Source organism: Anopheles nili, chromosome 2, assembly GCF_943737925.1.
Source record: "Anopheles nili chromosome 2, idAnoNiliSN_F5_01, whole genome shotgun sequence".
In the NCBI taxonomy this organism is placed as follows: domain Eukaryota; kingdom Metazoa; phylum Arthropoda; class Insecta; order Diptera; family Culicidae; genus Anopheles; species Anopheles nili.
In genome coordinates, this window is record NC_071291.1 from 23,706,727 (window position 1) to 23,721,850 (window position 15,124).

General features: G+C 52.5%; 1 protein-coding gene across 1 annotated transcript in view; it reads left to right on the plus strand.

Moving 5' to 3' along the window:
* The window catches only part of LOC128732301 (uncharacterized), an 81,808-nt gene that overhangs the window by 57,495 nt on the left and 9,189 nt on the right, over positions 1 to 15,124 (plus strand). The window contains exons 10-15 of the mRNA XM_053813635.1: positions 1,095 to 1,254; positions 5,885 to 6,115; positions 6,269 to 6,391; positions 7,167 to 7,872; positions 7,961 to 8,457; positions 9,181 to 9,306. Coding sequence (XP_053669610.1) covers positions 1,095 to 1,254; positions 5,885 to 6,115; positions 6,269 to 6,391; positions 7,167 to 7,872; positions 7,961 to 8,457; positions 9,181 to 9,306 — 1,843 coding nt within the window. The remainder of the gene's footprint in view (positions 1 to 1,094; positions 1,255 to 5,884; positions 6,116 to 6,268; positions 6,392 to 7,166; positions 7,873 to 7,960; positions 8,458 to 9,180; positions 9,307 to 15,124) is intronic.

Consider the following 15,124-nt stretch of genomic DNA (forward strand, 5'->3'; position numbering starts at 1 on the left):
TACGAACCCCACCGAGCAGCAGGCTCCGGGCTCTTCAAGGGATGCCCAACCGAAGGGATGCCCGTGTCCGTGACCGTTAGCGTAGGCTTGATCAAATCTGAAACCACAAATCCCATCGCAAGCACAGCCCTTCCCGAACGCGCCGGGTCCACGTTCGCACACCTTTTGCCGTGCCTTTGGAGCCTTCGTCTTCGGGGCTGGCAAACGACGGCAACCGTACGATTCCGGTGGACGATTTCTCCGAGCAAGGCTCTCGCACGCTCGCTTCACCCTAATCCTTGCACGCTTTCGTTTGATGTTGCCGGCCGGGCCGTGTAAAGCCGACCAAAAGCACAATTTCACAAATTAAAATCATCATTCATTCATTAAAATATGCAAATAAATGTGGCCGCTCGCCCCTTCGCTTAATGGAACGGCATGCCGTGTCCTTTGGATGGGGAGCTTTTTCGAATCGGGCGCTTCTTCTCCGGTTGCCCCGTACCGGAAGCTCGTGATTATGCCAGTGCCGTGATTATCATTATATCTGCTGCTGCCTCTCACGGATGCTGCTGCTGCTGGTGGTGGGTCCCTAAACGAGCTTCCGCATTTGGCTGAGCGAATTGTTGGGCTCATGCACTTTACGTGCTTCTCGCCACCGTGTTCACGTCGGTCCGCCCCACGAACGTTGATTAGCGAGAGATCAAAACGTTTATTGGAAGGGTGGAATGCCGTTTGTACGTTCACTGTTTCAATTATGAGCCCGAGTGTCAGGGAGAAGAAAAAAAAACTGCAGCCACCAAAGCTTTGCAGCTTGGCTTTGGCTATGTCGGATTTAAGTCCGGTTAGGTGAATTCAATCAGGTAAACCTCTCTCTCGAGAGCTTTTCGCCGACTGAAATGGTGCCAGTTTTCAGCTTACGCTAGACACGGGATCAGCAAAATAGTCACTCTCGCTAGGCGCGGTGGCTTTTCTGACGAATGAAATTATATTATGCACCCAGCGAGATGACCTAGATCAGAATCATTACTCACGTTAGCTGTGCAAGGATGAGCCAGATAGCTGGCTCGTGCATCTTCGCAAAAAAAAACTAAACTAATTTCTGTTCCATTTCCCAGGGATTGCCCGTCACGCAGAACGTCACCTCGGGTGTCATCATCTCCACGCGATCCCTGGTGTTGCAACGCGTGGGAAGGTTCCACTCGGGAAGTTACGCCTGTGCGGCTGCCAATGATCGAGGAGAAACTCAGAGCGACCCGGTTGCGCTCAAGATCCACTGTAAGTATAAGAGTAGCAGCAGCACGAAATGCATTTCAGCACTCGCCCGTGAATCGCATGAGTATGCTTTCCCATTTTGATGGCCTATTGTACGCAATCTACTCTAATGAGGAACTGCCGCTGCCAGTAGCGCGGCTTCGAGTAGCGATACTATACGCTCAAGTTCCCTAGACAAAAGCCACAGAAGTAACATTAAACCTGGCAGGCTCATTCCCAGGCGGCAAATTGCTATCTCGAAGCTGGTTCGTTTCGGTTGTTGGGCATACTGAGAAGGCCCACTTGATCATGTGAGCCTCCCGGGCTTGTGATTTTCTGCGAAACGCTGGTGGCGTCTCCGAAACATCATCATCCGCAGTATCATCACCGTACGCTTGCCAATACACTGCTTGACTAATGAAAGCCGTCATTATTTTGAAAGGATTCCTCCGCCATCCAAAACCACATCCGGCGTTCTTAATGGCCCGGCCCTAACCCGGAACCCCTGTACAAAGCCGGCGCTTGGGTTTGGCTTGAGCTTTGCGAGCTCCAAGCTCGATCGAATGAGCAAACTTTTGCAAAACGTCCGAGCGAAGGCGAACCATTCACAAACCATCCAATCGGCCGCTGCGGAACAGCACAACTACAATTCCGAAAGGGACAAAAACCCCTCTGCTTCGAGCAACAAAGTTTCCGTTCCTCGGTCGGGTTTAATATACTAATTAAAGGGACCGGCCTTACGACGAGCAGACACATCAAACGGCCAATCAAACGACGCCCTTCGGACGTCACCCGGCGCGTCGTGCGTCGTCATGCGAAAGTGCGCTTTTGGGAAACTTTTCCTCGCATTCATAAATTGACGTGAAATATTGGCACAATACGGGGAGGCTGGAATTGAAACGGCTCCGCCTAACGGAGGGCCGTCCGCTTGGCAAGCGGATAACATCAAAGCCTTATAAGTTGGCTCATATCGGGTGCAGAAGGACGATATTAAAACCGGACACAGTGGGACTGGCAAAGACGTACACCTCCCGGTTTCGGTCAGATAGCATCGCCCCACCCAGGCAACGGCCCTTTCGTGCAGCAAGGCAACGGTGAATCGGTCATCGTCTCCACGGGCGTCCAAAACGCCGAAGAGTGAACGCTTTACAGCTCGTTCGCTCTCCGAATGATGTGATTTGATTTTTCCATAGCGACAATTTGCGATAAAGACACAACGCGCGCGCATAAAAATTAAACTTCATCGTTGCGCATGAAAAACGGCACGCCAGACCTGGGTTGTAACTGGGTGGCAACATTGGTATCAACGAGCTGGCAACACTGCCAGCCATATTCTGCTCTTTGCCACCGTCAATGGGGCTCGCCGTTTGTGGCAGCAAGTGTGCAATAAAACTTAATAACGAAATAGTAATTAACGCTGCCCCTGTCTGCAGCTCACGCTCATTTCGACCTTCTCCCAGGCGAGCGTCGGTAGATAGGGAAGCCCTTGGCTTTCGGCAGATGTCGTAAAATTAAACATAACTGTATCAACCGCTTCCCCTCGACGTTCAGTGAACTCCATCGTGGCTGTATCTGGGTGTAAGCAACGGAAATAGTGCTGCTTCTCAAGCTGGAAGGACACCTAGCAGCGACTGGCTGTTGAAATTTGTTTCACAATATTGCTCAGTGGACTCGGAATTTTGGAACTGCTTTGTTGCAAGCCTTGTGTTGTACACCCCAAGTGCGCAGGTACAGTCGATGCGCACGTTCAATGCCTGCCCAATGGTTTCCGGCGCTGTAAAATCGCCCACTGAATGTGAAGTGAGCCGAAAAATTGATGTAACTTCGCACGTACCACCACTGCCAGGGAAGTAGTTTGTGACACTCGCGAGAACGCACATATTCCAACATGTTTATGCCGGCATCATCGAAGACTGCCCGGGACGAGGATATTTCCCCCGGTGCCGTCGTTGCACAATAAAGTGTGGAACGAAACTCCCGCGCACGGAACCCGAACACACGCGGGCGTGTGTAAGGCACAAAATTATCAACCTTCTGCTTTGTTGCGCGCACCCGCAGCAACCCAGGCACACGCGTCAGCTCACGAGCACGCTAACAACTTCTAATCGCAACGGGTTACGGATAACGACACTGAACACTCCCTCGTGTGCCACCAATCATAACTATATTAAAAACAACAGCAGCAAACCAAACCCCGGCCCGGTCGTCCATTGACACTCGCCTTCCATTCCCAGAGGTTCCCCAACCCAGCTGTGTGACCATGGTTGGTTATGAACTCTAGGGGTTCGCGTCACGGTGCAAAGTACTCCACCCGAGTGCCAGGTGGTACTGCAATGACCCGACGTCTAGTTAGCTGTCCCGCAAGGCTGGCCAAAAGTTTGGGCATTTGTTAAACTCGGCTCTGCCCTCTAGCCCCTCAGCTAAGGCACCACCGACAGGATACGCCGTGTGCAGTAGCCTTAGTAGTTGGGACAAGAATGGCAGCAAAACCATAAGTTCCTGCCATTTGTGTGACCACACATGTACCAAAAGTTCGCCTGTACTGACTCCGGTGAGAGTAATTAGCTTGCGCTAGTTGTGGGGGGTGGCACGCAGTAGTTTTTGGGCCACCAACTTCGACCACATTCTCGTCCTTTGTCCGTTGGTGGTCTTGAGATCAGTGAAACCACACGGCACACTTGGATGAATAATTTCTGCCCCGTCTCCATGGTGACGCCGGTACACCTGGTCAAGGGCGCAAAGCAAGCGCTCGCGTGACAATGTACTAACACCTTTCCGAAACACTCACACTCACATGAGCTCGTTTACTAAAACGCGTTTAATGGCGATTAGCGGCCAAGGAAAAATTCATCCATACACCATGGTAGCAGCCAGGCCAGGCCCATTGCCCATTGCAAGTCCGCTAATTTGCTTATCAAACTGGCAAGACAATTCACACCCGTCCCGATAAGTTTTAATGTCAGTGCTTTGATTCACTTAATGCTCACGGTGCTGCCGCATGCAACGGAAACGAGAACGGGAAACAATTCCACTCTCCAGTGCAGTGCTAGACTCTCGCCATGGAACCCCCCACGGTGCACGTGCTCGTCGGCTTGTGCGGAAATTAAACCAAACCAGCACGAAAAAAGAAGCCCCACCACCAGGGCTGTGAAGGGCTGGCTTGCTTCGGGAAACTTTTTGTGTCTATTTAATTTTTTTGTTGCTGTTATTTTTGCTCCTGCTTCTTCTCATCGGTCCTTAGCTTGGTTCCGCCACCCATTAGGGCCCGGCTGGCGCTGGCAAGGGCCGGGGCCACTTTGCGCGCAACCATAAATATCAACCAGGACGCGAATTTCACATTTAATTGTAAAACATCCCGGCGCAGGGAGGGCCACGGAGCGCCGGAGGCGGACATTGGTGCAAATTTTAATTCCAGTGCCTTTTACCCGAAAACAACATCATTGCCCATTGTCATACCGACGCCCACGGAAGCCACGAACCGCCAGCACGAACCGGATGCGTTGGCCACCGCAAGCTGGCAAGCAACCCGTCAGGAACGGCTGCCATCCGCTTCGTGTAGCAACACCGCACCGCAGTCTGGAGGTGTAGCTGGAGTTTTCCCGGGAAAAACCACGCTCTCGAGTCTCGGGCCCGCACCGCCCCAACATTACAACGGAGCCTCCTAGCCACCCATTTTTTAAAGGACGCCATTTTTTCTTGTTGCTATACTTCGCCCTCACACGCCTCCCATCGGAACCGCTGCCGGTGGATTCGGTGGATGTGAAGAGCGCATCCCAGCGCACTTCAGCGTGAAAACCCGGCACCGGTGGTTTGGAGTGTGTCGTGCGTTTTTCGCGCAGTTGTTCCTGGCAACAGCTTTCCGGTGGTATTGCTCCCGTTGCCACGGCACTGTCGGTTTTATGTAGATGATATTGTACGTCCTTGTTGTGTTTCCTTTTTTTTTTTGGTTGGCTTTCTTTTCGGGCCAACGTTTGTGCTGCCCCTTTTTTTTCTCCCTCCAACATCGGCACACACAATCTTACCGAGAGCAACCGCAACGCACGGGCCACACCAGCAGCCCAGCAAACCGGTAAAAGACAACCGGCACCAATGCCGGTGGCGTAAAGGGCGAACCCTTGCCGCAGCTGCGAGCACCTCGCGTCTCGGGTCTCGGGGGTGTTATTCATAATCGTAAAATTCACTTTAACACACTGCGTCGTGTTGCGTGTTTCGAGCCCTTCGGGGCCCGCCCGGAAGGTTGTGTCCGAAAGGATGTCTGGAAGCGCTTTATCGACCAGCGTGCTGCGCCGTGCAGGATGGAGCCAGCGTGCTGCGTCCGGGCTTGCACTTTTGCAACGTGCCGTTCCGGTTTCTTATCCGCCCGCTCGCGCAGTATGGCCGATCGGTGGCCGGTGGTGGGTATGAATAAAAATGAATAAATTAAATTTTGCGCTCGCCAGATGCGCCGGTGCAAAACCCATTGTGCTGCCCATTGTGCTTACGGCCACCCGATGCAACCGATGCACCCGATGCACCAGCACATCGCACACGCTGTTGATCTCGCCAACCGGTCTGTTCATCGTCGAGTCATTTGGTCGCATAACTATGTTTCCTTTCTTTCTATCTCACTCTCTCACTCTCTCTCTCTCTTTTGGGGTGCTTTCTTTCCCGCCAGTTGCGCCGGTTTGCATATCAAGCAGTATCATGATCGTTGGCGCGTCCCTGGACGAAACCGTGCCGGTACCGTGTCACGTAGCGGCCGATCCGCTGGACGTGTCCTTTGATTGGAACTTCTCCAACAGTGGCGAGCGGTTCGAGGTGGCCAGCGGCCAGTTCAACCTGCTGCAGGAGTTCCACTCGGAGGGCATCACCCAATCGCGCTACGACCCGAACGAGGACAATTCAGGTAAGACTACCGCCCCCGGCGATCATTGATTGAGTAATCCCACCGTAATGGCCGCCTGCTAGCTGATTGTTGTGCGGTCGAGCTTCATCGGAGTCACGCTTTCTGCGCGCGTTTTATGTGGTTTACATGCACCTTTCACCTTTTCTCCTGTAGAAACCGTCTACGAGCTGCTGTACACGCCGAAGAGCGAACGCGAATACGGTACGTTGGCGTGCTGGGCGAAGAACTCCATCGGGAAGCAGCTCGAACCGTGCCTGTTCCAGGTCGTACCAGCAGGTAAGCTGGCGATGTTACGCAACGGCTCTTTATTACAAGGACAAACGGACATTTTTTGTTTTTTTGGTTTGGTAATTTGTTTTTCTCCTTCCAATTTGTTGCCTTGACCAACGAAATACGAAGCTCGCAGATAAAAGCTGTCGAATATTTCATTGCATCTGTGGTGCTTAATTCGTTTCCATGGTAACGAAATAGCATGGATGCAGTCAAAGATGATCAAACGCTCAACTGCCGTTTGCTAGAGCAGCCCCAGTAAATAGAGGATATTTTTAAATACTCCCCACACAGTATATTCTCAGTTTTTCTTTGTGTCGTTTTGTTGACACCAAGCCCACTTGAACTTTTATGTTTCACTACCCTGTGTTTCTGCTTTCGAGACCACACAGGTACCTCGAAATGTCTCCCTCACGTTTCTTCATTAGTCTAACAAGATATCGTTGATTGACAGTTAGCTAGGGAGCAAAAGCAGCAGCAAACACACACAAAAAAACCAGCGCGTGACGTCGCGCGACCAACAAAATCCCACAGCACGTCCCCGATGCAGCACGCTTTAGGATGGACGCTCTTTGTGCCGGCATCAAATGCCTCGATAATGCTGACTGTGTGGACGTCAATCGAGCGCCCAGCAACGGCGTTTCTCGCGACCAACGAACGACAGCACAAACGCGAAGAAGAAAAGGACGAAAAAGGACGCAATTCGACATCCGCCTTGCAAAACATCACCATCTCACCAATGTCGTTTTTCTCGTCTTTTTTTCTCTCCAACCACCCCCAGCCAAGCCCGCACCGCTGCGCAACTGCACCCTGCGGCCCTACTCGACCCTCCTGCCCCCGGGAGCCCACGGCCAGCCCAACGGTCCAAGTTCAGGTTCCGCCGCGTCAGCATCCGCGCACTACTCGTACCCGTACGGAGGCGACCCACCAACTGGCCGACTGGCCCATTCGGGTCAGCACTACCGGGACACTAATTACATTGGGCCACAATTCGTTAAAGATCGGAACGTGCCGACCGAGCGGCGGAATGTTACAGCGAAATTTAATCAGAAAAATCCCACCCCCACCGGGTCCGGTTCCCCGGACGTCCCGGTGGCCAAACGCGACCGGCGCAACCGCACCGGCGGTTTGGCTACGATCCGCGACGTCGACATTGCCCGGCTGACGGCGGACGACGTTGGGGATGTTGAGGGTGGACCCGCCCCAAAGGGGGCCCCACTGCCCCGGTCACCACCTCCACCCGCACAACCATCGGCCGAGGTGCTCCGACGCCGGGCCAGTACAAAGCCTGCACCACAGCATCCGAGTAGCGAGCAGGAGCGCAGCAGCAGAACGAACCTGCTAAATACGGCGACGGCCGTACTGCTGGGCGAAGGCGGATCAGCAGCCGTTCTGGCCTCCTCGTCGGCGGTCTCCAGTGATGGACCAGCCGAAGGACACGGTGAGCGGCTGCGACGGCATACCTCCACCGGTGGTGGCACCCAGCGGTAAGTAAGCGTGGCGCAGATTTAATGAAAATGTAGAAAATGAAATAAATAGAGCACCGTTTGCTGATGATGATGATGCAATTTTCAGCAACACCAGCCTCCCCACCGACAATCAGCGGGAGCAGCATCCGGCACCCAGTGGCACAGGGTGGCCTCGGGGTGGAAATAATCATCGACCAGCGGCAGCGACGATGACATCCGTGGGGCCGATTGCAGCGCAATTAAGATCGAAAGCGATACGCCACCAATCGGTGCCGGAACCGGTGGTCTCGGCGCTGGCGTCGGCGTACGGTGGCGGTTCCGGTGGTACGAGTGGTGCCACCGGACACGCCACTTCCTATGGAGGCAATCATCATCATCATCAGCATCACTTCGCGGACCATGGGCCGACCGGGAGTGGGCCGGTTTCTGCCAGCGGACCCGGCGAACCGCCCACCATGATGGAGCTCGAGTGCGTCGCCGGGTATGACGGTGGCTTGCCGCAGCACTTTTTCCTCGAGGCCTACGACTCTCGGACGCGCAAATTGCGCCTAAACATCACAAGTGCCCTTACCGACGTTCCGCTCTTCCGGATCGACCTCACCGGTGAGTAGTCCGCCGCGTCGTGGTTGGCGTTTCTTCGTTCGTTTGGTTTCGTTCGTTTCATTCGTGATTGTTTCGCGCCAACGTTTAATTGGCGCTGGGCGCGGAAATGCTTTAATGAATGCAATTACACACGCGAAGGCTGGTCGGTGAAGGCAGGATTGCACACGAGCCGTGATTTTTTTCTTTCTTTCACCATAACACCTCCCACGAGCCCACATCAAAGGCTACGGTCTGGAGAGACCGAGAGAGAGAACCGAAAAGAGAGAAAAACCGGTGTCCCGTACCATCACGACAAATGCTTAATCTCCACAAAACCATTTGCCCGGTTGTTTCTTTAATCAAGCGCGATTTAACCGCTTTAATCTTTCTTTCGATCACTGAAAACACCACCCTAAACAACGCGCCACCCTGTGTGGGCATTGAAATTGGCCGGCCAACGCTAACCGATACCGAAATGCTCCCTGCAATTTGGTTGGGTTGCTATGTTTGTGCTCATTTTTGCGGTTGCCATAGCTGCGCGAGTGCTGTTTGTTTTTTTTTTTTGTTTTGCCTTCACCAGCCCAAGTGATACTGTGAAATTTGAAAATCTATTCAGCCGAATCCTTTCAGCTTTCGGCTGTTTTTCGCCTCTCCGCTGTTCGTATATTTGCGCGCTCCGACAAGCGAGCGCCTCGCTTATCTGGCTTTTGAATCATGTTTTTGCGTGCTCCTACCATTCCACAGAACTGAGCCCCAGCGAAGCCTACACACCGACGCTGCACCTGATAGCGTACAGCGTGAATCAGAAGGGTCGTTCCGAGCCGACGATCCTGGAGGATATAGCAATTAATGAAGCTGAAAAAAGGACCGGTAAGTAGCGCACATTCACCCTCCCCCGAATCTTGATCGTGCGCGCTGTTGTTGTTGTCGTTGTTTGTCCTTCAATCGGCTATTGCGGGCCCGTTTTGGGGCACACCAGGGCAAAGCTACCCAGCTGCAGGAAGTCCAGTGGAGAGGGTCAACTGACTAGTGGGCGGATGGTAAAGTGGCGTAAAGTTTCACCTTTTGTAACAGAACAAAAACAAGAATGTGCGAGAGAGAGAGTGAAAGACATAAAGAGCGAGGAAAAAAACAATTGCGTAAAAATAGACCATTCTACGGTCGTCGGGACGACGCTCTCGAATGCAGACCACCGTCGTTTTGTGTTGGTGTGGGTGCTTTTTTGTATGTCCTTTTGCTACTTTTGGCTTCTTTATCCACCCGTCGATTCCTCGTTGATTTGCTGCCCCAAACCGGAAGCTATTGGTTTACAGCGGGAAGGGGCCAAGACGAAACCGTTTTTCCTTATCACAACCCGCAGGGCTGGAAGGGCAACGAAGAGCGAAACTCACAACCAAACTTCGTTTTACATCAAGCGAATCGGTGGCCGCTGCGAAAGAAATACGCAAGCAAACCTCTGCACCACCGCAGCAGAAGGACAAAGGCCTGCCCGAACGGTAAAGAAAAACAGACACCCATGCCGGTGGGGGTAATCTTTTCACATTAAAACTAATTTTCCGTAAATTTAATAAACAGTCGCAAGATAAACCCGGTCCCGGTTCAGCGAGTGGGGCAACGGGCAGCAGGCGCTCCTTCGATCCGTCCTTCCCACCGCACCGGGCTGCATGGTCTCGGGAGGGTTGTCCTTTTTTTTTTTTTTTATTCTCCGTATCAGGCTACTTGCGCTGGCTCCATCTCGCCCACTGTAGTATCATTAGCGTCATTTTTAACCGTTGAGTCTTTTTCTGGGCGTGTTTTGTTTTTCTTTTTCGTTTCACCATTTTTTTTTTGCAGTCACTGCATCCGGCTCGTTCTACCGATTATTGCTGCCGTTACTGCCGCTTTCCGGGAATGCCATGTCTGCCGTGGTGACGCCTCGGTTCACATACGATCCGGTCACCATTTTGCTCTGTTTTCTCGCCCCTGGATTTCCCGCGAGACGGCGCGTAAGCGCGAAATGGCTCGGCGGAACGAATACGGGCGGAGATTGGCACCGGTTCTGCGAGCCGGTACAGACGGTGACTAGGTGTAACAGTTCAAATATTACCATCGTTTATTTTTATTTCAAACGTCGCTCTTTGTGTTTTTTTTTCCTCTTCCCAAGAGGCGAGGCGAGTTTTCCTGGCACAAGGACGAGCGTACCGTTTCGATCGGAAGGCGAGCACAAAAAAAACAGGCGAATGGCTTCAGCCTTCCGCTTCACGGCGATCGAACTGATCCGTTTTCCAGGTTGACCCATTTCCACGCGCGATGCCAATTATGCTATGCACATTTACGCCTCGCGCCGCTCGAAAGTGGTGCTTCAAGCGTGCCGAAGGTTGACCGGCACTTAAAGGTGCTGCAGCAGCCACGAGCCACTCAAACTAACATTCACTAACGAGTAAACAAAAGCTCGCGCCATATTGGAAATTCGCCTCATTAAAGCTGCACCACCACCAGCAGCGTGGGTGGCGGAAAAATTGAAAAGTTTCCCGGGCGCGTACAATTAATTTATCTTCACAATTTAGCTGCCTAGACGGGCGCAACTTGTCTGGTGTTCTTTTCTTTTGTTTTGTTTTTTTTTTTTCTTTTTGCTTGCCATTTATTATTTTTTTTACCTTTTTTTTTGCTTTGTTTCACGCTCCAACAGCTCCCCTTGGAGGCCCTCGAGCGGCAGCAAAAAGCAACAAGCTAGCAAGCAGAAGCAGGTGAAAAACTTTTTCACTTTGCAGGATGTATATGTATATATTTCTTTTTTTTTTGCTTTCTCTCCTCCACATTTGCTTCGTCGTTTCTTTGCTGCTTTCTACGCTCGCCCCCCCCCCCCCCCGCTCAACGAGCCGTGCTTCTAATCATCCCCGAGCAAAGTTCTCCCGTTGTCAAATGCGCGCCCGACCGGGATTCGATGGGCTCGGGGGCCACATTTTTTCGCCCTCTCCATCCCGCTCGGCCACGACATCAAATAGAATGTTTTCCCTAATTTTGCGCCCAACTTTAGCCATTGGCTACGTGTTTTATTTGGGCCCCTTTCTCGGCCACCTTCTCTACTCCCGGGCACGGCGGAAAAGCACAAAACGGAAAAGCGCTGGCAAACGCTGGCCCACTCGCCCGGCCCCCGAACATTGGCATCGCCGGCATCGAGATGATGGTGAGAAAAGTTATCACTCACTTTCCCTAACGATGTAAACAAATTTCCCGATGATGTGGCCATCACACAAATACGCTCCAGTGTGCATCACACTCGGCGCCGTCGTTTCGTGGGAGTGGGGCCGGATGATAATGATGGTCGGTTGGTTGTGATGGAGGCGCCCAGTCGCTCACCGCAGCGGACGTGGCTGCCTGTGGACAGCAAATCGATAGGGCACGAACGGAAGCGTTGCCAGCCGAAATGTGATGAGAGGGGGACCGACGGAAGGTCACCGGAAAGCCAACTTTTGGTGGCGATGGTGGCGATGGTGGCAAGCGCTACAAACACGAGCGAGCTTGCCTCTGAAATTCTCGGCGCCCGGAATAAACAGACCGTTCAATTTTTGCCTAATGGCTACCCACCCCGGAAAGGACACCGGCGGATGGGGCTGGTGGAAGCAACGTGCTCCTCCTTCCCCCCCGAACTCCCCTAGATCCACCCACAACGTGTCTGTGGCACAGTGCTGGAACCAAACGCCCAGAAGCAGCACGCGGGACGGTCAAAGATGAAAAGTTTACCCTCGGCACATCTGAGTCAGATCATCCGACGTGCCAATGATGGTGTGTGTGTGTGTGTGTGACGGTGGACGTGTATGTGTGTGTGTGTGTGTGTGGGAAGGGAATGACTGACTGGTAACAAGTTCGACGTTTCGTTGCTTTCCGTTTTTTTTTTATTCGCCCAATCGTGTCGGTTGGTTTGCCTGCTCGACCGAGCGAAATAGACAACGCAGGCGAAATGGGCCGACGATTGGTGGCAAGTGGCACGTTGCCGGCACATCGTTGAAACCGCTCGAAATCGGCGGAGAATTAAGCGAACCAGGCGATAACGAGCATGGGAAGCGACTAATGCCGCTCCCACGCAACTCGATGATGTCAAGTTTGGTTTAGCCGAGCGGCTATATATTTTTTCCCCGGTTAACCCGGGGTGAGAGGTTTTTTTTTTTGGCTCATTCACCTCCATTTTCGTCATCCGTTTTCGCTTCACGGGCGCCTTTCAAATGAAGCTTTTCACCGATCGTTCGTCCCACGGCGAGTGGAAGCTGCGGCCAAAAAAAAAAAGTAAAATACTCGCTTCCCCATGAAGCAGCGCAAAGCCCACTCAACAACATCTGGTTAGCTCGCATCCCACCATCCGTTCATGAATAATCAATCAATCGCTTCGATAGCCTCGCTCGGTTCCAGCCCAATGCTCGGAGCTCGGTGCTTCACGGAGACGGATCGAACTGGCAGCTTTAAACCTGCAACGGTGGCTCGTATGAGCCGGGAGGGAAATTAACGATCTGTCTGCTCCGCGCGAAAGCGGAAGCATTTCAAAATACCGACCAGCGGATTTGGCCGTGTTTGCGCACGGTGCTCTAAAACGCTCGAAAGAGACCGCGAAAGAGTGGGTAGTGAAAAAAAAAAATGCATCAGGGCGCTGCCAAGTTCGGTGCACCAAGACAGTTTGACTCTTTTTTTTTTGCTGGCGCATTTCACTCTGGCTAGTTTGCTCTTTAGCAGCGCGGTTAGCCTGCACCGCACAACGACCAGAGTGTGAACCGCAAACATTCACTGACGCATCGCAAACGAGCCCTAGTGCAGGCTAATGCAGGCTTCCACTGCTGCTGCTGCTGCTGCTGCTGCTGCAACTGCAGGGTGCTCACTTTCTCATCACTTTCGCGACCGTAAGCCGTTCGCTGTTTGCTTGCCCTGCCGCGATCTCTGCGTGAGCGGGATCCAAGCGCATGCGGGAAGGAATTTTTCATGAAGTATTTTGCAATAAGATAAATGGCCGTATGGAAAAATTCGCACCCAACGCGTCCCACGGTTTTCTGTTTTTTTTTTCTTTTGCTTTGCTCCTCGACCCACCACCAAAACCACCAAGCGCCGTTGTCGCGGGCGTGGAATTTTACTGCAGCACTGCTCGGGAAACCGAACAGGGCTCTTCCATTCCGAGGTGGGTGGTAGTCGAGAAAAAGCGTTCGCTTCGAGCGCACTCTGGCGAAGCGTGGTGATTTATTTAATCGCTGGAGATGAATCTTCAAATAGTCGAGCTAAAACGCGCACGCCGAGAGTAATATCTCCGTCGGCCGGCTCGACCAAGGCACCCAAGGCGGATGGGCTTCACGAGTGCGCCCGGTATGGCTTTCACACCCGCAAATGGGTGCCGGTGGTGTTGGGGCCGCAAAATAGGACGCGATTACCGGCGGTAATAGTAAGTTATTTATAACCGCCAGTCGCCCACTTTCGGCCAGCACTTTGGCTAATGGCTGGGCGCTCGCTAACCCGGCTGGGGAGGTGATATCGGAAAAGTAACGCGCGCGCGCACGCCCTTCCGAACCGGACCGAATTTAGATCGAGTCGCAAATCATCGCCTTCCCGGGTGGCGTGCAACAAATGATCGTAAGGAGACGTGCTGGCGTGGGGCGATTTCTCACGGTTAAGGGGGCTCACGGTGTGCATAAATCACGGGTCACATTTCGTCACAGGACTGAGGGCGGTTTGGTTTGATTGTACGATGAACCAATCTTCCGCTCGAAGGTGTCGGACGACAGCTAAACTAATGATGGGATGAGTTGAGATGAGGATGGAATGATGGAAGTGATAACCTCCAAGGCACGATGGTCAAATGGCACTTTCTTGTGCCGAGAGTGTGGCTTTGTATGGTAAGATGCAGTTGATATATCTTCTGGCGGCATTTGTAAATGCAAACAAGCTGTTTCGAAATTAATTCAAAACCATGGGTTGCATTTGAAACAAGCTGGAAAGTCGGTTTCACTGAAGACAATATTTTTTGTGATGTGTAAAAGTTATACCATTTCATTCACCTTAAATGTTCACAAACATTGTTTTTTCTCTGCCATTGCGTGAAACATTTAAAAAGCCTTAAAGCTCTGTTTTAAAGTCTTTCCACCGCCCAACAAACTCGTTCAATTTAATTGGCTTTTAATCTCAGCGCACCGGCATCGGGCGCAAATAGAACACCTCAAATTAGGCGTACCATCAAACCGATCGCCCTTCAAACACCCTGGAAAGGATTCCAAAAGCCACCCACCATCAAACGCGCCACGGCAACACGAGCACACGAGGCGTAAATTCGCGTCCCAAAAACCCCCCGCGTGGTCTTGCTTATCCGCGACGATAATCACAACCCCGGACACGTGCCCAAAACCCACCCACCGACCGCCCACGGCACGGTCGCACAAATCGATAAGGATGCCCGACCCGGTGAAGGCTCACGAGCGGTTCCACTTGGCCTCAAAGGAAGTTGTCACCCATCGGTGCGTTAATTTTTATGCACGTCCGGATTCAACCATGGACAGGCTGACAGGCGGCGGTTCCTGGGGCCTGGGGGGCCACTTTTTCGCTCTGCTTCGGCTTCACCACCCTCCCTCTCTCTCACTCTCCTTTCCCTCTCTTTTATCTTTCTGTCCTACTCTACCGCAAATCGCGCACAGTGACGGCAGCACGGGGAGCTAAAGTTTTATTGCAATTGGAATTGGTT